The sequence below is a fragment of the Oryzias latipes genome, chromosome 3 (assembly GCF_002234675.1).
Source record: "Oryzias latipes chromosome 3, ASM223467v1".
Lineage (NCBI taxonomy): Eukaryota > Metazoa > Chordata > Actinopteri > Beloniformes > Adrianichthyidae > Oryzias > Oryzias latipes.
In genome coordinates, this window is record NC_019861.2 from 2550885 (window position 1) to 2575363 (window position 24479).

The 24479-nt window shown below is 43.1% G+C and overlaps 3 protein-coding genes across 6 annotated transcripts in view; 1 reads left to right on the forward strand and 2 right to left on the reverse strand.

Annotated features, from left to right (window-relative positions):
• Positions 1-1363, reverse strand: part of LOC101158337 (golgin subfamily B member 1) — a 39907-nt gene extending 38544 nt beyond the window's left edge. For 3 of the 4 annotated variants that reach the window (XM_023950533.1, XM_023950538.1, XM_023950520.1), the window contains exon 1: positions 1244-1363. The gene's annotated coding sequence lies outside the window, so the exon portion shown is untranslated. The remainder of the gene's footprint in view (positions 1-1243) is intronic. The other variant, XM_023950526.1, reaches the window with a different exon arrangement.
• LOC101156635 (coiled-coil domain-containing protein 42 like-2) lies at positions 1358-11621 on the forward strand. The gene is made up of 8 exons (XM_004066760.2): positions 1358-1433; positions 2364-2535; positions 2605-2728; positions 3533-3625; positions 3700-3894; positions 10968-11189; positions 11275-11430; positions 11492-11621. The coding sequence occupies exons 2-8, from the start codon at positions 2504-2506 to the stop codon at positions 11597-11599; spliced, it is 930 nt and encodes a 309-aa protein (XP_004066808.1). The 5' UTR covers positions 1358-1433; positions 2364-2503; the 3' UTR covers positions 11600-11621.
• Positions 11622-16432: 4811 nt separating this feature from the next.
• On the reverse strand, positions 16433-24034 carry LOC101158587 (guanylyl cyclase-activating protein 2). The gene is made up of 4 exons (XM_004066768.4): positions 23541-24034; positions 23324-23473; positions 18010-18109; positions 16433-17657 (listed from the first exon to the last, which is right to left on the reverse strand). Exons 1-4 carry the CDS (start codon positions 23736-23738, stop codon positions 17545-17547), a joined length of 561 nt encoding a protein of 186 aa, XP_004066816.1. The 5' UTR covers positions 23739-24034; the 3' UTR covers positions 16433-17544.
• Between the last annotated feature and the right edge of the window lie 445 nt (positions 24035-24479).

Genomic DNA, 24479 nt, shown 5'->3' on the forward strand with positions numbered 1-24479 from the left:
GTAGAGTTTCTTCTTTTTGAACTTTTAGAAACGTGTAGACTTGCAGCAAAATGGGAGCGATGATGTGTGTTGTGGGGGGGGGGGGGGGCTCTAGGTGTGAGGAAGGGACTCTAGATTCTAGATTCTAGATTTGCCACCCTGCTCCATTTTGAAGCTGATTTACTGGATGGGGACCAGATTCCAACGGAATGAAGAGGCCTGATCTACTTAATCAGCACTAAGATGACTACTAAGAAAACAAGCAAGACTACAAGTCTAGTTATCACAATCAGACTGTTGGAGGTCTGTGTAGAAAACTATGTAATCCCAGTCCTTAAGGGCCAGTTTCCTGCTTCTTTTCCCTCCTGTCCTGCTGGTTTCAGACCTGATCCAGATAATCCACATCAGGTGTAGTAAGGATGTCTGAAAAACAAGCAGGACACTGGCCCTCCAGGACTGGGATTTGACACCCCTGACCTAAATCAAGCCATGTAATCAAGCCAGTCCTGGGATAAAAACCAAACCATCGGTCACAACAGCAGCTCTGGTTGTTGTTTTTTGTTTTGGGGGGGTTCAATCAGCCTTTATCCACAGAGCCAACATGCAGCTTCAGTCCGGATCTGAGGCCTGGTGTCATGACACTGCCAGGCTCCACGATCAGCTGCTGAACCGCTCACCTCGCCCACGTGACGCAGGAGAACAAGCAGGTCGAACCGGTTCTTGCTGCGGACAACCCTGTCCGACAAGCCTCGATGGCTTCATTAAACTTCAATCCCTTGACGAGACCACAAAGCGGCTTCAGTTAACAACAGCCAGGGTGACAACACTTGTTTCTCCAACAACAACAGGGCACTTCAGCCAAACGCGCATGAACCGTCAGAAAACGGCTCCAGCGAGTCTTGACCACATACTGTGTGTGAACACCACCTCTGACAGACCAGCAGGAATCCAACTCGTCAGAAGTAAACATGGTGCTGAGCACACGCTACATTAGCTTGAATCTCCACGCAGGACATCACCCAGCATCCCGCAGCGTTTGAAATACAAAAGCTGCCAAAAAAAGAGGCTCTGGACACTGAGGGGAGCATCCCACTCACTGCTCCGAGCTGAACAGAATTTAAGGCTAAAGTGTTTAGCTATCAGTTCTGAACCCGAATGCTAAGTTGTTAGCTAGCAGTGACTGACCTGCTGCTGGTCCACCCAAACAGTCTGCTGTGTCACGCAACACCTGCCCGGAGAAAAAGGTTTAATTTTAGGGTTCTACCTGTTCACCAGATCATGAGTAATCCACCGGCACCACCGCGTTTTGGAAAAAATCCTGCAAAATCACATTTTAGTTCAGCCGACGAAGCAAATTGGACAGGCATGTCAACAGACGCCTGGAGAGACTGCGCCTGCGCATTACACTCCCGTTCGCCAGAATGGATGCGTCCTGGGAATGAACCATTGACCGGGTAAACAATTAATTTAAAACATACATACATACATACATACAGCAAAACATACACTTTTTTTCTTTTTTATCTTCAGAGGTAAATTGATTTAAAATGTTTTTGACATTTTTGAAAAACATTTTACCTGAATTTTCACTCATTGTTAACAACACATTTTTACCAAACAATTAAATTTTAAATGTTATTAATGACCAATAGTCATTGGTTTTGTAAAATACAGAATAATTACATTTCTCATTTGCGGCACAAAAGTATCGTATAAAAAATCTTTATTTAAAACATAGAAATGACAAACAGTAAAGAACATGGAGCAATAAGTTGTACATCAATTTTTCTAGATGATCACAAAGGGAGTAAAGAATAAAATAGTGTCCGATCTGGGTTAACAAAATTTGGGTTATTAGTATTAATAATAATACATTTTTCTCCAACACGGAGGCTACAGCTGGATTTTTGTGCAATCTCTGGATGCATTGGTTTGTTGAATTAAATCTATAAAAGGTTTTATATTTAACTTTGTTATTAACAACAAGCTTTTGACCACAAATCTGTCTGTGAGGTGAGGCCGGAAGAAGCTACAGCTGGACTCCCATTCATTTTTGATGGCTTTAATTTTGATGTAGTTTTTTTAATGGAGAGACGCAAATTTTGCCTTACATCGATTTACAAAGACCATCATAATCCGAAACGGTGTTTTATATATTCCTGCTCGTTTTTAGTCATTTTATTTCCCCTTTAAATAAAAAGAAAAATATATGGGTGGGATGGGGAATAAAGATTCTGCATTTTAAAAACTATGCAAAACTTGACTGTCAGTGAATCTTAGCTGGCTGGCATAAACAGGACAGGGGGTTATGAGCTTTTTTCCACTTTTCATTTTTATTTTTTTTCCAGTTCTGATTTGCAGGACGTCTGTGTGTCTTTAAATAGGAGGAACGTGTTGCCATGGAAACGACCAACTCCGGAAAAAACGGGTCGCTCCTGAAGTTTCCAAAAGAAGTGATTAAAGCGGAGTCGGAGTGAAACTGAAGGAAGGACTGTCGCGGATGAACTGCTAAACCTGCAAACAGATGACTTCGAAGGGAGGCCCCCAGGAGCCACAGTCAGTCCCCCCCCCCCTCTGGTGTGACGTGGGCCAGTCCGCCGCATCTGACTGTTCTTCTGTTGACAGGGGCGCGCACGTCCAGGTGGAGGACTCGGCCGAGGACCTGGCCTACGCGACGGAGTACGTGAAGCTTTTCAAACTGCGACGAGAAGCAACAGAACTGCAAAAGATTTACGACGGGAAAAAGCAGGTGCGTGATGCGCATGCGCAGTCACGACCAATGACCAAGGACAATACACTTTGCTGTGCAACAATCAACATTTACAAGCCAGAGGTTACAGTATCTTACTGAACATAGAATAGGAACAAATCGTTAAAAAATATGCCGTTTTTTAAATAGATGAAATGTTCTTAAAGCCTTTCTATTTCACTTGTGTTCTATTGTTTTGTAGAGTTATGTCCACACCAGATGGACTAAATTAAAACTAGTTTGTCAACCGTTTACACTTGTGAACGTGGAATGTCCTTGGCAAAGAAAAAACAAAACTCAAGAGTTTTCTATGTTTATTTTAAATCCACTTAGTTTATCTTTAACTGGATAACCTTGATGTGAAAACATTTAAATGAAACGTCTTTTATTTTCATTATTTATACAGCGTTTATGTAGAGTGGTGTTAGCCTTCTCCCAATTTAAGTCACCCTTGGTGGAAACCAAAAATACTTTGCAGCAGGAACCGAAAAAGAAATTAGATTTTTAATACATCTATTACTGCCTATTTTCTCTGTAATCTCCACATCTAAAACGACATTAAATTCAGCACTTTTATCTGTGAACGATGCAGGTCTTAGAGGTTGAAGGCATCATTTTACAAAACAATAGAACACAGGTAATTCTGAGCAGCATCTTTTGTAGATAAACTGAACTTTGTAGAATTTTCTAATAATTCCTGGGTTTCTTCGTCCTCTTGGTGTGAAGGACCACCATGCATGCCACAAATCATCAGCGTGGCGTTTCTATCAACCAGAACACTCTTTATTGGTCTGCTTGTTGCAGTTGTTGGAGGAGCTGCAGCGGCAATCTGACATGTTGAGGAGCAAAATTGATGACGCGGTTCAGCTGCGAGGAAGCTTGGATTCACTTCTGAAGGTGAGGAAGTCAGTGATTCCCTTTGAGGACACTTCGGAGAGTGAAGTGAAAGGAAACCGCTTGCTTGTTCTCAGGACGAGGATCCAAACACATCCGCGCAGAAAGCTCAGGAGCTGTTTGAAGAGCAGAGAGCGAGGGGTGAGAGGGAGATCCAGAGTCTGAAGGAGGAGAAAGCCAGAGCGATCGAGACCAAACAGAAGCTACAGCGTCAAAAGCAAGAGATGTCCGTGTATGCAGACATGCTGCAGGGAGTGTGCAGACTAGCCAAGGTAATGGCTGTTACCCTTATGGAAAAACTCAGAATCAAACGGGATCATTCAAGAAGAAAAACAGCAGCAACAGACAACAGAGTTTTAGGTTGAGTTTAGAAACACTTTTTTTTTTTAAATTACGACTTTAAAGTCAGAACTTTCCAATTTATTTGTTTGTAGGACAAGCCCCTTGAGATGTGTCATCTCGTTTTCAAGGGGGTCCTTGACATACAACAAACAAGCAAATACCGACAGATACAGTTGAGCAAACTTTACATGTCAAAACATACAAGGCAACGAGCAGGCACACACACACACACACACACACAAGCACAGACATTTATTGCACCTCGTAGCAGTTAGTTTAAAGGTAAGGAAATAAAAAGCAGGAAAGAAATCAAATTCAATCAAAAACAGGTACATGACTGTTGAAGATTTTCTAAACAGGGATTTTTAAATGCAAAGAATGAGGTTAAAGAACGAATAGATGGAGGAAGATTGTTCCAGTCAGAGGGTGCTTTGTAATAAAATGAATATTTTCCGATTTCCTTTTTGACTCTTGGAACAACAAAAAAGATTTGATCTGCATGACGTAAATTATCAGAAGACTGAAAAGGAATTAGATATTGTTTGAAATATTCTGGGTAACTGAGGTTAATACATTTGAAGATGTACAATAGCCAATGAAGTTGACGTCGGGAGGATAGAGGAAGCCAGGACAGTTGCTAATACATTAGACAGTGGTGAGTAAATGGAGAATAAACCTACACAAGCTGTTATAAACAACATTCAGTGGTTGGAAGTTAGTGAGAGTGGTGTTTTGATATATTATGTCACCATAATCTAAAGTCGGGATAATCAGTTGTGAGATAATTTTCTTCCTGACCGAGAGACTAAAACAATTGATTGATAGATAAATTTTAAACGATAAGAAATTGTATGGACAATGGACTGTATATGAGCACTAAAAGAGAGTGAGGAGTCAAGCCACAAACCAAGGTATTTGAATTTTTTTATTGCTGAAATATGTGACATGTCCATGTAAGTTAAATTTACTTCATTTGTATGAGGTTCCATTTGTGCCAAAAATATCAAAATGTGTTTTTGCGTCTACTGTTATGTCTTTGGTCCATTGTCTATGTCTACTGATCGTGTTTTTGCGTCCACTGTCTATGCTTTGGGCTCATTGTCTATGAGGTTCCATTTGTGCCAAAAATATCAAAATGTGTTTTTGCTTCTACTGTTATGTCTTTGGTCCATTGTCTATGTCTACTGATCGTGTTTTTGCGTCCACTGTCTATGCTTTGGGCTCATTGTCTATGTCTATTGAACGAGTTCATTTTACATTGGTTCATGTCTATGTATTACTAAGCAATATCTTCTGCATGCCCATGATTCCTTGATTATTACTTTGTATTAACTTTGTGATGTATATGCCTGCTTTATCCTTAAACTTTATCTTTGTCATTGTCCTTATCCCATGTCGTCTAACTACGGCGTCAGGAAAATCCTTAGCAACCGTTGCTAGTGTCGTTTGCTACGTCGTCTCACCATGTCGTCAGGAAGATCCTTAGCAACCGTTGCTAGTGTCGTTTGCTACGTCGTTTCACGTGTCGTCAGGAAGATCCTTAGCAACCGTTGCTAGTGTCGTTTGCTACGTTCTTTCACCATGTCGTGTCCTTAGATCTTGCTGTATTTCAAATTTTGCAAAGGTCGTCAGAGAAGTCTTTTGTACGGTCGATAAATTGTTTCCCGTATTATCACGGAACAAAACACTTTAAAAAAAAAAAAACCTTTATTGACAATCCTGCAAACGCGCACTGCCAGAAAGGGGGGGGGGGGTGCAGCGTACAACGGTTTCACGTTCCCGTTTAAAGTTATTTAGAGTATGGCTTTAATTTAATCTTGTGATGAAACTATTATTTCAAATTATTTTGAAAAATGACTGATCTTTATAAAATATGTTGTTACAAATCTGATGGATAAACGAGGATCAGATGGGCTAATAAGAGCCTTATGTGGTCCCGAGTGCGCCATCTCATGGTCACATAAATAGATTAAAAAGAAAAGCTCAAAAACCAGTCAGTTTTCGACTGTTATATTCATAATTAGTGACTCGACCCACTAAAATTTGAGAAGGTAACTCATCAAAGATATTTTAAAGGCCTCCTTGCAAGGCCCCCGTAAATCGTTCAGCGGCAAAAAAATAAATATTGCCATGGACTAATGACTTGAGGGTTTATTTCTGAACAAATACATTAAATCAACACCAATGTGTTTGTAATTTTATTATTAATAAATCAACCACGTTTTTCATGATCAGAACACAGCACATTCATAAATAGTCTTCGTAAAATGTTCATATTTATTATGTGTCATTCTCCGCGTTAAATAGAAGTAGTTCGCCTCCAGATCAGGTGGTGGCGGTAATGTGCCACTGTGTTTTCGTTTCAAGCGTTGTATGCATGCCCCCCCCCCCCCCCCTTTCTGGCAATACGCGTTTGAGGGAATATCAAAATAAAGTTCATCTTAAAAACGTGTTGTCATGGTTAACCCTGACGTCTGCTTTGATAAACATTTCTTTTTCGTTCCGTGGTAGTACAGGAAAAAATTTACCGGCCTTACAAAGGACTTTTCTGACGACTTTGGCAAAATTTGAAAAACGAGAACATCTAATGACAAAACACGGGGAAACGTCGTAGCTAACGACAGTAGCAAACACCGTAGCTAACGACAGTAGCTAACGACAATAGCTATCGACAGTAGCTAACGACAGTAGCTATCGACAGTAGCTATCGACAGTAGCAACGGTTGCTAAGTCCTGACGACAAAGTGAGACGACCAAAGACATAGACAGTGGACACAAAAACAGATTTTTGGCACAAATGGAACCTCATACATTTGCAGCTACAGGACGTAATCTTTTTTGGAACAACATGAAATAGGATTTAGATTTGTTGAGTAGAAGCTTATTAGATTGTAACCACAATTGTACAGAATTAAAATAATGTTGAATTGAGTGCTGAGTGTCAATAATATCAGATTTAGATGAGTAAATGACAGTATTATCAGCATAGAATTAAATCTTGCTGTAAGTGCATTTAGTAGGAAGGTCATTAATAAAAAATTGAAAATAAAAGGGGACCAAGTGAGGAACCTTGTGGAACGCCTTTGTCTACGCTTAGAAAGTTGGAATAGCTGCCATTAAAAAGCACACACTGCTGACGATGATGAAGGTATGAGTTGAGCCAAAGCAGAGAGGATCTATCAAGGCCAATGGAATGACGTTTGTCCAATAACAAAACAAAAGCTTTGGTAAGATTGATAAATAAATAATCAAAACCAGAGAAAATATCATTGCTAAATTTTAACAAGGCTGAAGTAGTAGAGAAGTGCTTTCCAAAACCGGATTGGAAAAGAGATAATATATTATTAAGTGTTACGTATTCCGAAAGTTGGTTGAAAAGATTTTTTTTCATAGACTTTGACAATACTGTTGATGATTGAGTTTGGTCTATAATTGCACATGTCATTAGAATTCCCTCCTTTGTGAAGAGGTATAACCTTTGCACTTTTCCAAGCCAAGGGAACTTCAGACGTGCTAAAAGAGAGATTTAAAAGAGTAGCCAAGGGAAAACAAAGCACATAGGAAGCAAGTTTAATACACTTTGCTTTAATGCCATCTGGTCCAGCGCTACTGCTGGAGGAGAGCTCATTTATGACCTGTTCCACATCAGTCGGGTTAACCATTCTGAAGGAAAATGTACTGCCACTGGAAATGTCATCACAGAAGGAGATTGAATAAGAGGTGATTTTGAGAAATGCTGACAGAATGCCTATGAGATAACAGCCGAATCATTTGTGCACACATTATTACGGACTCTCACGGACTCCGTTCTCCCCGAGGAACCTTCCTAAATGCGTAAAATTCTTTTGTTTTTATTAGCTTTTTAGTTTTGGGCTACTAACTTAGCAGCTACTTAAAGTCATGTCATGACAGACGGATGTGGTGAACAGAGTCCAGTGCTTTTCCATACTAAAACTTTCTTCAGTAGCAGAGAATAAACAAAACAGAAATAACTTAAGTTAGCCTATGTATTTCTTTCTTCCTGCGGCCCGGTATTAGGTAACCCACGGACCGGTACCGGTCCGCGGCCCAGGGGTTGGGGACCACTGCTCTGAACTACTAATCAGGATGGGTATCTGTCCTGCCCCTCTGATGTGGATCTCCTCCATCCTCCACATCAGAGCTCAAAAGTTGAACTGTTTCTCTTGAGTGCTACCCCAGAACATTTGCTGAAATGGAAACATGCTGTGGGACCACTCTCCCATGGGGCCACCACCCGTAGGAGACCTCAAAAGGGGCCGGTGCAATGTGATTTGGGTGGCAGTCGAGGGTGGGTGCCTCGGCGGCCCAAACCCCTGTTATGGAACTTGGCTTTTGGGACATGGAACGTCACCTCTCTGGGAGGGAAGGAGCCTGAAGTGGTGCGAGAGGTTGAGAGATACCGTCTAGATATAGTCGAGCTCACCTCCACACATAGCCTGGGCTCTGAAACTCAGTCCTTAGAGAGAGGTTGGACTCTGTACCACTCTGGAGTTGCTCAAGGTGAGAGGCGGGGGGCTGGTGTCGGGTTACTCGTGAGCCCCCAGCTCAGCCGCCAAGTGTTGGAGTTTACCCCGGTGGACGAGAGGGTCATGTCCCTCCGCCTCCGGGTTGGGGGGCACCCGAGCTTCTTGGTGTCTCTCAAGGGGTACTGGAAAGTGCCCCAACGGGGGACTCCATTGTCCTCCTGGGAGACTTCAATGCCCACGTGGGCAATGACAGTGGCACTAGGAGGGGCGTGATTGGTAGGAATGGCCCTTCTGATCTGAACCCTAGTGGTGTTTTGTTATTGGACTTCTGTGCTCGTCATAGTTTGTCCATAATGAACACCATGTTCGAGCACAAGGGTGTCCATCAATACACGTAGCATCAGGAAACCCTGGGCAGGAGGTAAATGATCGACTTTGTAGTTGTTTCAGGTGACCTTCGGCCCTGTGTCTTGGACACTCAGGTAAAGAGAGGGGCAGAGCTGTCCACCGATCACTAACTGGTGGTGAGTTGGATTCGCTGGCGGGGAAGGACGCCAGAAAGACTTGTAAGACCCAAACGTACTGCGAGGGTCTTCTGGGAACATCTGGCTGAGCCCTCCGTTCGGAAAGTCTTTAACTCCCACATCCGGGAGAACTTCAAAACAGGTACTGAGGGAGGTTGGGGACATTCAGTCCGAGTGGACCATGTTTTCCCACTTCCATTGTCTCTGCTGCTGCTCGGAGCTGTGGTCGCAAGGTCTCTGGTGCCTGTCGCAGCGGTAACCCCAGAACCCGGTGGTGGACACCGGAAGTAAGGGATGCCGTCAAGCTGAAGAAAGAGTCCTACCAGGCCTGGCTGTCTTGTGAGACTCCAGAGGCAGCTGACAGGTATCGGCAGTCTAAGCGAGCTGCGGCCCGGACTGTTGCGGAGGCAAAAACTCGGTCCTGGGAGGGGTTCGGTGAGGCCATGGAGAAGGACTATCGGTTGGCCTTGAAGAAATTCTTGCAAACCATCTGGCACCTCAGGAGGGGAAAGCAGTTCTCTACAGGCACCGTTTTCAGTGCAGGTGGGGGGCTGTTGACTTCGACTGGGGACATTGTCGGGCGGTGGAAGGAATACTTCGAGGATCTCCTCAATCCCACTGACACGCCTTCTTTTGAAGAAGTAGAGAATGAGGACTTTGGGGTAAGGCGGTCTATTACCCAAGCTGAAGTCTCTGATAGTCGAACCTCAGATTCAGGAACAACAGTGCGGTTTCCGTCCTGGTTGTGGAACAGTGGACCAGCTCTACACCCTCTTCAGGGTGCTGGAGGAATAGTTGGTGTTCGCTCATCCAGTCCATATTTGTTTTGTGGATTTGGGGAAGGCGTTCGACCACGTCCCCCGTGGTATCCTGTGGAAGGTGCTCTGGGAGTATGGGGTCCAAGGAGTCTTACTGAGGGTTGTCCGGTCTCTGTATGACCGGAGTAAGGTTCCCATAGTAAGTCGCATAGTAAGTCCGGCAGTAAGTCAGACCTGTTCCCGAAAACATGTTGGACTCCGGCAGGGCTGTCCTTCATCACCGGTTCAGGTGCAGCCAGGGGCCGGAGGGGGTCTGGTTTGGGGGCCACAGGATTTCCTCTCTGCTTTTTGCAGATGATGCTGTCCCGTTGGTTTCATCAGGCCAGGACCTTCAGCGGTGCATTGGGGTGGTTTGCGGCTGAGTGTGAAGCTGCTGAGATAAGGGTTAGCACAGCTAAATCTGAGGCCATGGTTCTCGACCGGAGAAAGGTAGTTTGCCATCTCTTGGTGGGTGGAAAGTCCCAGGTGGAGGAGTTTAAATATCTGGGGGTCTTGTTCACGAGTGAGGAAAGACTGGAGCGTGAGATTGACAAGCGAATCGGAGCAGCGTCCGCAGTAATGCAGTCGCTGTACCGGTCTGTTGTGGTGAAAAGAGAGCTGAGCCAAAAAGCAAAGCTCTCAATTTACCAGTCGATCTTCGTTCCAACACTCACCTATGGTCACGAGCTATAGGTCATGACCGAAAGAATGAGGTCCCGAGAACAAGCAGCTGAAATGAGCTTCCTCTTTGGGGTGGCTGGGTGCTCCCTTAGAGTCAGGGTGAGAAGCTCGGTCACCCGTGGAGAGCTCGGAGTAGAACCGCTTCTCATCCACATCTAAAGGAGCCAGTTCAGGTAGCTCGGGCATCTAGTCCGGATGCCTCCTGGACGCCTCCCTGGAAAGGTGTTTCGGGCATGTCCCACTTGGCGGAGGCCCCCGGGAAAGAACCAGGACACGTTGGAGAGACTGTATGTCGGCTGGCCTGGGAAACGAACGCCTCGGGGGTCCCCCCAGAAAAGCTGGAGGAAGTGGCTGGGGCGAGGGAAGTCTGTGCATCTCTTCTTAGACTGCTGCCACTTATCCGCGGCCCGTTCCCGGATAAGCGGAGGAAGATGGATGGATGGAAACATGCTGTTCTTCATCTGATCCTGACCTTCAGAGGGAAGCCAGCTGAGTCCTGGTTTGTGTTTTGCAGTTTGAAGATGTGGATCAGCTGGCTTGGTACATCGAAGATCAGCTCCACCTCACAGAGAAACTCGTGGAGAAGGAAAAACAGGTGCAGGAGGAAACGGATCAGCAGAGAAAAGAGCTGTCAAAGGTGCAGGAGAAGCAGAAGCTGCTGCGTCAGACAATGAATGGCCAGCTCTACCAGCTCCACACAGAGATAGAAGAGATCCGCTCCCAAGCTGAAGTTTGGGTAAAACCCACCTTTTCACATGTTTCATTGTCCGGACCATCCGGACGTCATCTCGAGGAGGCTCAGCTGTTCTGTCTTCACACAGGAAATGAAGTGGGGCCATATTCAGGACACGGCTGCAAAGAAAACCCTGGAGCTGTGCCAGATCAAGATGATAACACTCAACCTCTTTGAAACATTAGGGGGCGTCGTTGAAGAGAAAGGCATAAACATAAATGACACAGAAAAACAACTAGATCAGGTACGTGAATGAAGGATCCAGAGCAGTAGTGAAGACTCAGGTTAACTGTGTGTTTCCTCAGATCGTCACACGCATGAAAGACATGGAGGACATCTTGAAAATGCACAAGGACCTCTACCAAGGACAGGACTCCTCAAAAGGGAAAGCTGAGCATGCTCCAACCTATTAAAAAGTGTTTATTTTTAAATTCATCATAAGTCAAATCCAAGTTCTTTTTGTTTGATTACGAAAAGGAGCACAACTGAGCTCCTCAGAGGAGAACACCTTCCTTTAGCCAGAGCCCCCACCTGGCCCCTGTGCCAAAGTTCAGAGCAAAATGACCCTCTTTAGAAAAATCACCACTAACCTCTCTATGAGAAGAGAAAATCTCACAATGCCAAAGATAACTCGAGTACAATCACATCCAGAACAGCTCTTTACTCTTGAGTGACTTTTTTTATTCAACAAAGGCATTCTTCAACAGTTTTATGTATTTGATAAAATCCATATTTCAGTAGTGTAAATGCTTTTAGATTCGCAAATTTTATAAGTCGTTACTCTAAATTCAAAAGGTTTTGTCACTTTTGGGGTGTGTGCTATGGCGCCTTTGTGAGGGGAGAGCATTATACGAGAACTTGACTGAGTGACCCTTCCCCCCGGCGTTACAAACAGGAAGTCACTGCTGGCTCCAAAAAGCCAAAATCCCACAGACTTCTATAGAGAAAGAAACATATTGCTTAGAATGACCGTTATTGACTGATACCTATTTTTTACATCTTCCTGACAATCCTCGTTTTTTCATGATAGATTTTTTTTGTATTTCTAGTTATTCAAGTTATAAACTGACCAATTAGAGGCCTCAATAAAATTAGATAGAGCCTGCTGGTCCCCACGTCCAAAATGTTTGACAGCTTTTGTGAAACCTGCTTTCAAGTGTCGCAATGACAGCTTCGATGTACTCCAAGGACCATGTCGTATTGTCTGCACACAATACTGTGCAGGAGCGAAAGTACTTCTCATAGAAAGTACGTTTAGCTTCTACTAGCTGTCTACTTGGGTCACTGTTAGGCCCAGGAAATGCTTGCCATTTGCACACTTCATGCCCGAAAATGTTGCCATGTGTATTTTATGTTGATATTCCTTGTGGTAGCAAACCTGAACACAAGGTACGCAGACATGTGTGCATGTTTCAATATCTTTTGAACTTCCATGTTGAGCTAATGGTAGAGTCAAACAATAGTGGAAAATGTTAATAAGAGCCAGGTTGGGTATCTGCCCGTACATGATACCGCCAGCATCCAATGTTGTCAATTTAGAGACTTTGTCGCTAGATTTAGTGACTTTTGCCCGTCTCTGGCGAGTAAAACCTCTAGCGACTTAGCGGCTATTTTGGTGAATCTGGCGCCATGTCTTGTTTTTTGGTGTAACCTAAGCAATGCTACGCCACCAGAAGTTTTATTTCATGGTTAAGATGCACTGCACATTAGCCCCAATCTCGGAACTTTGGGAGCTATTGAGGGAGCTATTTGGGAGCTATTGAGCTATTGATCGTGAGATCAAAAAAAGTAATCAGAATAAACGCCTGATCAGAGTAAACATGCGTCATGTAAACACGCCGTTCTGAATACTCTGCCTTGATCAGACTCATTCAGATCAAAATTTCTTTCAGAATGGATAGGTGGGTTATGCCGATTGTTGATCCGATTGTGGTGCATGTAAACAGTTTATTCCAATCCTGGGTCAGTACTGCTCTGGTTTTACGTAATGCTTAGACGGTGTGGGGTCCGGAGAAAGCTTTGGAGCGCAAACAGGACCGACCGGCTGGCTGCGAACCACATCTCTGAGCAGAGCAGCCGGACTCGTACCTTCATGTTTGCAGGCAAGGGAGGGTGCTTTGTTACGGTGTGGATCCGGAGGAGGCTTCGGACCGCAGTCCATCCGGCCGCTCTTTGTGAGCCGGCTGGTGGACTCAGGAGAACCGGGTCTCGCGGTAGAACCGGGTCTCCAAACAGAGAAGCGGCTCTTGGACCGCGTGTGAGCTAACGAAGGCGGCTTTGAATGCAGAAATGCCGCTCAGTCCTGAGAAACCGTCTGAACAATCACGTGAATTCATGTTTCCAGTCGTGTCCAGACAAAATAAAGGCTAATGTTATTCCCACATATTTACAGTGGTGGACAAAATTGTTGGTACCCCTCAGTTAAAGAAAGAAAGTCCACAATGTTCACTGAAAGGACTTGAAACGTTCAAAAGTAACAATAAATTAAAATGTATTGAAAATTAAAAACTAAAAATCAGCCATTACTTTTGAGTTGTTCATTAACAGAATTATTTAAAAAAATTAACTAATGAAATAGGGCTGGACAAAAATGATGGTACCTCCATAAAAGACTGAGAACTAATTGCCCAGGGGGTCATGATGAACTAAGATATGTCCTTTAATTGACATCACAGCTGTTTTCAAACCCAGAATCAGTCAAACTAATGAAATAGGGCCGGACAAAAATGATGGTACCCATAACTTAATATTTTGTTGCACAACCTTTTGAGGCAATCACTGCAATGAAACGGTTTCTGTATTTGTCAATGAGCCTTCTGCACCTGTCCACAGGTATTTTGGCCCCCTCCTCATGAGCAAACTGCTCCAGTTGTCTCAGGTTTGACAGGTGTCTTCTCCAAATGGCATGTTTCAGCTCCTTCCACTGATGTTCAATGGGATTCAGATCTGGGCTCATAGAGGCCACTTCAGAATAGTCCAACACTTTTTATCTGAGCCATTCTTGGGGGGTTTTGGCTGTGTGTTTTGGATGGTTGTCCTGTTGGAAGACCCATGACCTGAGACTGAGACCAAGCTTTCTGACACTAGGCAGCACATTTCTATCCAGAATGCCTTGATAATCTGGAAATTTCATTTGACCTTGACAACTTCAAGACACCCTGTGGCAGATGCAGCAAAGCAGCCCCAAAACAGAACTGAGCCTCCTCCATGTTTCACAGTAGGGACAGTGTTCTTTTGGTTGTATGCTTTATTTTTGAGTCAACCAACATAGAGCTGATGTGCCTTACCAAAAAGCTCCAGTTTTGTCTCATCTATCCAAAGGACATTTTCCCAGAAGCTTTGCGGCTTGTCAACATGCATTTTTGCAAATTCCAGTCTGGCTTTTTCACGATTTCCTTTCAACAGTGGTGTCCTCCTTGGTCGTCTCACATGAAGTCCACTCTGGCTCAAACAACCACGAATGGTGCGATCTGACACTGATGTACCTTGATCTAGGAGTTCACCTTTAATGTCTTTGGAGGTTGTTCTGGGCTCTTTGGATACAGTTCCAACTATCCGTCTCCTCAATTTGTCATCAATGTTCCTCTTCCATCGTCCAGGGAGGTTGGCTACTGTCCTGTGGGTCTTGAACTTCTGAATAATATGTTCCACTGTGGTCACAGGAACTTCAAGCTGCTTAGAGACGGTTTTATAGCCTTTACCTTTACAATGTTTGTCTATAATTTTGTTTCTAATATCCAGGGACAATCCTCTCCTTGGCTTTCTGCTGTCCATGTTCAGTGTGGTTCACACCTTTTCACCAAACAGTAATGTGACTATTTGTCTCCCTTTAAATAGGCAGACTGACTGATTCTGGGTTTGAAAACAGCTGTGATGTCAATTAAAGGACATACCTTAGTTCATCATGACCCCCTGGGCAATTAGTTCTCAGTCTTTTATGGAGGTACCATCATTTTTGTCCAGCCCTATTTCATTAGTTTTTTTTTTAAATAATTCTGTCAATCAACAACTCTAAAGTAATGGCTGATTTTTAGTTTTTAATTTTCAATACATTTTAATTTATTGTTACTTTTGAACGTTTCAAGTCATTTCAGTGAACATTGTGGACTTTCTTTCTTTAACTGAGGGGTACCAACTATTTTGTCCACCACTGCATGTTCAGTCAAGATGCAGATTGCAGCATCGACAGCATGGATTTTAACTGTACCCAAGGCTGATTGTTATTGTTGGCACGTGGAGGGTGGAGTACGTGGGTACAAAGGTGGAGGTGGGGGTGTGACGGTTATCTCTTGTGGTAGACCTGTGCGGCGTCCTTGGAATGCTTGTGAGTCAGGCTGAGTTTCTAAGGCAACCACTCTCACCAGTCAGGAGTGAGCTTGTTGGACGGCCACACCCTTACCGCTTGGAACCGTCTCAGAAGAATCTGTCAATCATTTTGAATGTTGGACGTGGGGCTCAGCAGGCTCCACCGACTTTTACTGAGGCATCTGATTGGTCAGTTTACAATAGGGATGGGTATCGTTAAGGTCTTAACGGTACTACTACTAGTCTTATTGATACTGCTTATTAATCAGGTATTTTAACGATACTATTATCGGTACTTTTTGAGGACAATAAATAACAAATTAAGAACATTATTTCTTCATAATGCAACACTGTTTTTATTAACAAAACATTTTACTTTATACATTTTCCAACTTGAAAAGTAAAATACATGAAAAAAGTTATTTAAAGAAAAATAAACAGCAATGTTTTGACATATTGTTGTCATGATGTAAATATAAAACAAATTAAATAAATGTTTGAGTTCATAAGATCATCCCAGAGAAAGTCTCTGCTTCAACTCCCGCATTGAAAGCTGCATCGAAATCTGACGCTGTTTCCATCTCCCCGCCTCTCTACCTGCTTTTCCTCTCTACCTGTTCACCTGTTCACATCCTCTGCAGCTGAGAGTTGTTTTCCCCCTGCGCTCCTCAGTGTGTCCTACACAGAGAGCGCAGAATACGGTCATGATGGCAGCAGGTTGACACGAAAGTAGTCGGGGCGCTCCAGCGCCGCATGCTTTCTGAACAACAATCCTGCAGGCAAATAGCCAGACAGACCTCTCCTCTTCAGTGAGAATAGCTAAATTAATATCATCATTAATTAAAGGAAAATTGACTGACTTGGTGAGTCAAATATGGCAGATAACATTTATATTTTGTGGGACACAAAAAAAGCAACTTCTCCAGTGCCGACAGCAGAACCGTTGAGGTCAGATCTTAACGATACTGCGGTCTTGAAGAATGTTGCCCGGGGCTCGTTCAATACCGGGGCTCGGTACCCATCCCTAGTTTACAACTGAACAACAAATTACAAAAATCTAAAAAAATTGGATTGGCGAGAACATGTCAAGAAAAAGGCAGCAAATTAAGAATGGTTAGTAGTAGCGAGTAATATCTGTTTACTTCCTGTTTGGAACGCCTGGGTGGAGGGGTCCCTCAGTCCAGTTCTCATATACAGTCAATGGGCTCATACCGGACTTTCTGCTACAGAACATCCAACATGTGTCAACATTTTGACAGTTATTGAAAAAGTTGTACAGTCATCCGTAAAAAACAACAAAGACATGAAGAGAAACTTTTGGGGGATTTTTTCAGCAGCAGCTGAACTTTTCCCGTCTCTTCAAACAGCTGACAGAGCCGGCGTTCAGTGAAGTTTACATTTGCTGGCATGGAAGCCCCCACCTTTCAATAAAGGCATGCAGATGTACAGATAGAATCTGAATGTCACATCAGGGCGGGTCATTGATGCTTCATTTGGGTAAAGAGAAAGGAAGAGGGTCAACAAAAGAGATAACTGGCAATTCGTATTAAAGTTTAACTTTACCCAGAAGAGACTGTGGAAGATGCAAACAGGAGGTGTGGACATCTAAAACCAGTTTCCCAGCCAGCCAGCCAGTGGTGCTGCTGACAGTCCCCAGAGAGGAATCAGGACCTTCAGCAGCTGGTTGCTGCAGGAATGTGCCTCTGATGTGGGACTGGTTGCTGTGCAAGGCTTTAGGAAGGTTCTGGCCCCAGATCAGATCTCCATGTCATCTACACCTAAAAAGACTAAGGTGTCAGGTAACTAAACTGCTCCATCTTCTTCAGACCCACTATACTCCTGTTTGGGGTCAAGGAGCTGCTGGAGAGCTACAGAAGAGTGAAGGCGGGGTACACCCTGGACCAGTCCATCACAGGGCTTCAAAGCCCCAGTGTCCTCCATTAAAAACCTCTACAATGCCTTTTCAGATTCGGAACCACAACAATGCATGTGTCTTTATAAAAAAAAAGGTGGGACGTTGGAAAGGAGGCAGAGGATCACTACTGTCTGCTGCTCAGGAGTGATGCCTGACGAACCATTCGGTGGGCCTGATGTCCATTCTGAGGTGCTCCATCAGCCACGGGTCTTTCTCTGCTCCCTCAATAAATTCTTCCAAAGAAATCTGACCTGGAAGGTGAACATGGAGAAAAAAAGTGAACAGAAAAGCACAGTGTGGGTTTGGTAGAGGAATGTGAATTAAAAACACAAGGTCGTGGTTGTAGACCGCTGGGCTGTGCCCTGTTCATGTGTAGGTCTTCATCCAGTGATTCAAATAATTCCTTTTCAAATGTGTGAAATAAACAGAATAAAGGTCCATAAGAAGTGGAGAGTTTGAGGAAAACAACTTTAATTGTTACAAGCTTGAATTTCTTTACGGAAGTCTGATTTTGTTGGAGTTGACATTTCGTAAGCTGTGCTTGTGACAATAAACATCTATTCTATTCAAGTTTCCAAGCTTTCCTTAAAACGGTTGACCTACTGTCTCTGTTCTTGTCCAGCAGTTGAAACATTCTGTCACAGATGTCATCTGCACTTTCTGTAAGGTTTGGATCCTCGTGTTTCTTTATGTTGTTGATAATCTGGAGGGAAAGAAATCCACTGATGAGGTTCACGTTCACATTGATGACAGACGTTTGGACCTGCAGTGGGACTTCCAGTGACACATTTCAACCTTTCTACTGCCTGCTCAGCCAAACAGCAGAGCACATTTAGAAAACATTGTGTGTGTGTGTGTGTGTGTGTGTGTTACTTCCCCAAGGCGACAAGCACCAGAAAAAAAAACAGATTTTGTTTTGGTTGGGTAGTTAAAAAGGGTTAATATTTTTCTGTTAAATTTACCCAAACTTTCACATATTTCAGCTGTCTGTTGCCGTTCAGAGCATTTCACAGGAGTTTCATTCATTCTTCCTCTCAAGGAAGATTCAAAGCGCAGTTTTAATGAGTTACAGGGCCTTCACCTGGAAGCAGTAAACAGACACTCCTCTGTTGTCTGCTCTACATTGGTTGCCTGTCAAATTCCAAATTTTTACTTTTGGTTTTTAGAGTCTTGCATGGTCAAACCCGGATGTGCTTCTCTGACCTTTTAACCCTATACTCTTTGGCCCGATCCTTGAAGTCTTCCAACATCTCTTAGGCATCCCAAACACTGGCTTTGAGACTGGAGGAGATCTCTCCTTTCAAGCAGTTGCTCCCCATCTTTGGGACTCCCTCCCATTGTCGCTCCGTCAAAGTGTTTTAAATCCCAACTCAAGACGTTTTTAGTCAGGAAAGCTTTAATTCTATTCTACAGTGAAGTATTTGACCTCTTGTAACCATTAAGATTTCTGGTTCACACGTTAGACTCCTGTAGAGAAGACACCTGTTTGGACTGATCACCTGTAGAGAAGACACCTGTCCACAGAATCAGTCCATCAATCAGACTCCAAACTCTCCAACATGGAAACTCTAAAGAGCTTTCAGTGGATTCAAGGGAGACGATTGTAGACCTGAACCAGACCGGACTGGACTACAGAACCATCAGAAACAAGCTGGCGGTTAAGGTGGTGATGGCCAAATCGAAGCAAGAAACTACAGCACCACAAAAATGTGAAGAAAATGAGTGACGGTACTGGGAACAGAAGAAAAATGTGGAACTAATTGACTTTTATTGATAAGAGTCTGCAGGACAATAATTCCACATAAAGTCAGCCCCTCAACCAACCTGTACAGATACCTGAGAGAATCTTCTCCAGAACCGGTCAGATCCAGAAACCAGATCAGCTCCTCTAAACTGAAACATTTGGTCATTCTAAATTCAATCTTTAGAGTGAATCAAAGTCTTGTTGTTTTTTTTTTGGCCTGCACATTTTAACTTTTATTTTATTTTGTGGTTTGTGGTGTTAATTTTCTTCAAGATGGTTTAAAGAAGGTTCAATTGTAAATGCTGGTTTCGTTCATCTGAAAGGAATAAATAATAACATACATATTATATACTTATGACACGTTCTGTGCAGTGGTGATTCATTTAATGCATGATCTTATATTGTTGAATAATAAGTTGAATAAAGCAAAGAGTTGTTTTTAGTGAGCCGGTCCAAAACAGAGGAATCTGGAAGAGCCAGGATTTCCCAAGTCTTTGGTTGGTTATAAGGCCTGGGTAAAGTGCCACACCTATTCTGTTTAAACCACACGTCAAACTGCTCGTAGAATCACTACTGAGCAACAAAAAAAAAGAAATCGATGCCGCGTCGAGAAGGAGATGTGGAGCTTGACATCTCCAGGTTAAGGAGACAACGTTTTTGTTGTAACTGGGACAAAATACAAGTAGATGACCTTCAATCCAGGGTATAGGGTTACTTGACTGTGTGGACGGGAGGATGGGCGGAGCCATGTACCGTCTATTCCTGAGTAAGAACCTCCTTCCCTCCACCCGGAGGTTTAAATGGGTGGTGGGTGGGTCTTCCAGCAGGATCACGACCAAAAACCCTCAGCAAAGACAACCAAGGAACGGAGGCAGAAGAAGCAGATGAAGGTCATGGAGTGGTCCAGCCAGTCTCTGGACCTCAATCCTATAGAAAACCTATGGGGAGGGCTGAAGCTCAGAGTTGCTAAGCAACAGCCACCAAACCTGAGTGATTTAGAGACATTTGATTTGAGGAGAAACCTGCTCATCAACTACAAGAAACCTCTGTGCTGACTATAAGGGTTTGACCACAAACTACAATGTCTTTCTGGCAAGAGGGAACAAATACTTATTTCCCTCCATAAAACGCAAATAAACGTATATAAATTGTTTAAAGTGGATTTCTTAATGTCTTTGTTATTTTCTCTCACTGTTCAAAATGAACCTAAAGTTAGGACGACAGACGGTCAGTTTCTTCTCAAGTGGGAAAACCTACAAAACCAGCAAAGACTTATTTCCTCCACTGTACCTGCAGATTTACTTTCATAGAATGAAGTTGATCAAATGGATTTAAAGTCAACATGTTTGGATTTGGAATCTGTTTATTTCCAGAAATCAAAGAAAAAAATAACTTTAGAAGACAAAGAAACGACATATACATAGATAAGATATACTAAACTTAATTTTTTATGGTAATCGTGATCAGAAAATTGAAAAATGAATAAAAATAAGGATTAATAATGTATATAAAACAAATTTGCTTATGCTAACTTATTTTGCTTATATGGCACTGTACACTGATTTTTTTCTCCCACTAATTAACAAGTAAATATTTGAACTGTTTTTGACAAACTTCACGTTAAATAAATAAATAAATGTAAAGAGAGAGAGAGAGAGAGAGAGAGAGAGAGAGAGAGAGAGAGAGAGAGAGAGAGAGAGAGAGAGAGAGCAGCACATGACACATTGAATCCATTAAATTTGTGAATCTTACGGAGCCCGTGTCCTGACATTAAGATATAAAAATATATCTTGTTCCCACAGATTAATATCTTGTTCCCACAGGTTATTATGTCGTTCGCACGAAATACTATTCCGTTCCCACAAGATATTATTGCGTTCCCTCAAAAAACTATTCCGATCCCTCGAAATGATTAACTCGTGCGAACGCAATAATTATGTCGTTCGAACGCAATAATTAATCCGTTCGAACGCAGTAATTATTCAGGTCATAAGTCATAAACGCGGATATGCTCTCTGTACGCCGGCAAAACTAAGCCGCTTTCAGCGGTAACTTCCGTGTCTCTGTGACCCATATTCGTTCAAAAAAGGAACATGAAAAACAAAAATGATCACTTTATTACTGTCTCAATGAATATAAGAAAAATATCAAAAGATTTATGATAACTAGGCTGCTTTGTCATACGATAGCTCCTGCAAGGCTACTACTAGCTCCGCCGCAGAGCTCTCTGATGTATGCCGGCGTTTGGGCAACTGGCTGGTCTGTTGTCAGACAGCTGATATTGTAGTTTAGGGTCGAATAGGAATAATAATATTCAGGACTTGTCTTTTATTAACTTTAGCAGTCAGTTGCTTTACATTTGAAGGCTATTAGGATACATGCTAACTGACTAGCCGATCATTGATCCTGTTATTAATTTACGTCATAGATTTACAGCAGATACCTTCACATTTCTGTCTGTGTGTGTCTCATTACATTGCATTGAAGACACGCAGGATGTTTAGAGAACAGATTTATTTATTTCAAAAAGCACAGAAGCATCCATCGTATTCACGTTCACATCATCTGGTACGCCTCAGTCATCTTGCTGCAAAAGCCGCTTCCTGCCTCTACTTCCGTGTCTCTGTGAGCATTCAATAAGGGTAAAAATAAAAGCAAGAATGGTTGATCTGTTATTGTCTCGATGAAAATCTAAAAAATATCATATTAAGCTGGCTGCTTCGCCTAAAGCACTTACCTTTAGCTTGTAGCATAACAACAATGGCAGTACGTCACGTTTCCCAGAATGCTTTCCTGCCAATCATTGGCCAATCACCGTGTCCCTGTGACCAAGGTTTAACAACAAGATCAATGGTTGGCCGCAAAGCATTCTGGGAAACGTGACGTACTGCCATTGTTGTTATGCTACAAGCTAAAGGTAAGTGCTTTCGGCGAAGCAGCCAGCTTAATATGATATTTTTCAGATTGTCATCGAGACAATGAACGTGAATACGATGGATGCTTTGTGCTTTTTGAAATAAATAAATCTGTTCTCTAAACATCCTCCGTGTCTTCAATGCAATGTAATGAGACACACACAGACAGAAATGTGAAGGTATCTGCTGTAAATCTATGACGTAAATTAATAACAGGATCAATGATCGGCTAGTCAGTTAGCATGTATCCTAATAGCCTTCAAATGTAAAGCAACTGACTGCTAAAGTTAATAAAAGACAAGTCCTGAATATTATTATTCCTATTCGACCCTAAACTACAATATCAGCTGTCTGACAACAGACCAGCCAGTTGCCCAAATGCCGGCATACATCAAAGAGCTCTGCAGCGGCGCTAGTAGTAGCCTTGCAGGAGCTATCGTATGACAAAGCAGCCTAGTTATCATAAATCTTTTGATATTTTTCTTATATTCATTGAGACAGTAATAAAGTGATCATTTTTGTTTTTCATGTTCCTTTTTTGAACGAATATGGGTCACAGAGACACGGAAGTTACCGCTGAAAGCGGCTTAGTTTTGCCGGCGTACAGAGAGCATATCCGCGTGTATGACTTATGACGTGAATAATTACTGCGTTCGAACGGATTAATTATTGCGTTCGAACGACATAATTATTGCGTTCGCACGAGTTAATCATTTCGAGGGAACGGAATAGTTTTTTGAGGGAACGCAATAATATCTTGTGGGAACGGAATAGTATTTCGTGCGAACGACATAATAACCTGTGGGAACAAGATATTAATCTGTGGGAACAAGATATATTTTTATATCTTAATGTCAGGACACGGGCTCAGTAGAATCTAAATGTTGTGTTAAAAATATTTTAACACAGACAGTAAACTTGTTTCAAATACACTATTTAGCGTGAAGTCAGTTAAGAGATGCCAGAAAATGACATCAATGGTGTTAAATGTATGAAAAACACACGGAGTTTGTTCACCGGTGCTGAAGTCTGGACTTGGAATCACAAATGAACAAACATTTAGGTTTATTACCAAAGCGCAGGTGTCCTCACTGTATAAGAGGACAGAGAGTTCTCGCATTTGCAGAGTGTAAAGTGTAAGAGATTATCTGAATGTGTGCTCATCCAGGACTTTAGTCTGGCCAGTAATTCATCTAAACACTCCTTGGAAGCTTACAGGAAGAGTAACAGATCTGAGTGTGTCAGTGGAAATACTCACATGAACAACATGACCGACCTCCTGCCTGCTCAGGCTGCCATTTCCATCTCTGTCGTACACTTTGAAAGACCATTTCAGTTTGTCCTCCAGCTTCCCTCGAAGAATCAGGTTCACAGCAGCCACATACTCCATGAAGTCTATTTTACCATCCTGAAAGGGAAACATCACAGCTGATGCTGAGGGTTCTCGCCGGGATCCGGCCAGCTTCACACTCTACCTTGTTTGTATCAAAGGACTGGAACACAATCTTCATGTAAGCACTCTCCTGTGTGGAGCTGCTGCTGACCCCAAAGATCCTCCGGAACTCGTGGAAGTGCAGGTTCCCACTTGGACATTCGCTGGCAAACCTGCGGTACAGCTCCTGGATGTTCTGAAGGGTCACTTCTTTGCCAGCTGCGCTCTCTGCTTGACCCATAATTTCAGCGATGAGACACAGAAGTCATCCTGCCAGTGCATCGCTGCACGGTGGTCATGAATGCACGGCATCTGTGGTCCCTCTGAGCTATTTCAAGAGGACCTCCAGCACAAATCCAATTGACCTTTTTCACATATCTCAACCAAATCCCTCTGCCTTTTACCCTGCATGTCTGTGTTTCCAGAGCTTTGAGTCTAGCCACCTCCAGAAACTCTGCTCACACTGCATTCTCTGCAGGTAAACCCTGAATCTGTCGTCTTCTCTGCAACTAACAAGCAGATTTTCTTCTCTGTCCTCTGCAGACAAAGGGCGCCCATCAGGGGATTACACATCGCCATCACGGCTTTAGCGTGGTCTCTGCAGGAGAGCTGATCCAGTCGAGCACGTCCACAAACGCTTTACCCGGTTTGACCCAGCAGGCGGGGGGGCATTGGAGCTGTGAAGCTCTAATCTGCCCCCACACCAACATGCTGCCGACTGTCTCAATGGGGCAGCAGGATGGTCTGAAGCCCAAATGATACGATGGCTCTGCTTCTCTGCAGGCCGAACAAGAGCATACAAGGCGGCTTTGCCTCTGGTATTTCCTTTTTCTGTTCCATCTCCCAAAGGAGAAAAAGCGTCAGCAGGTTTTTCCTCCCACAGAGGAGTGCAGACGAGCCACTCCCCTTACAAAACAATATTATTGTTGTTAATATGTTATTCAACATTAGATTTCACCAGGATTTATATATTGGTAAATAT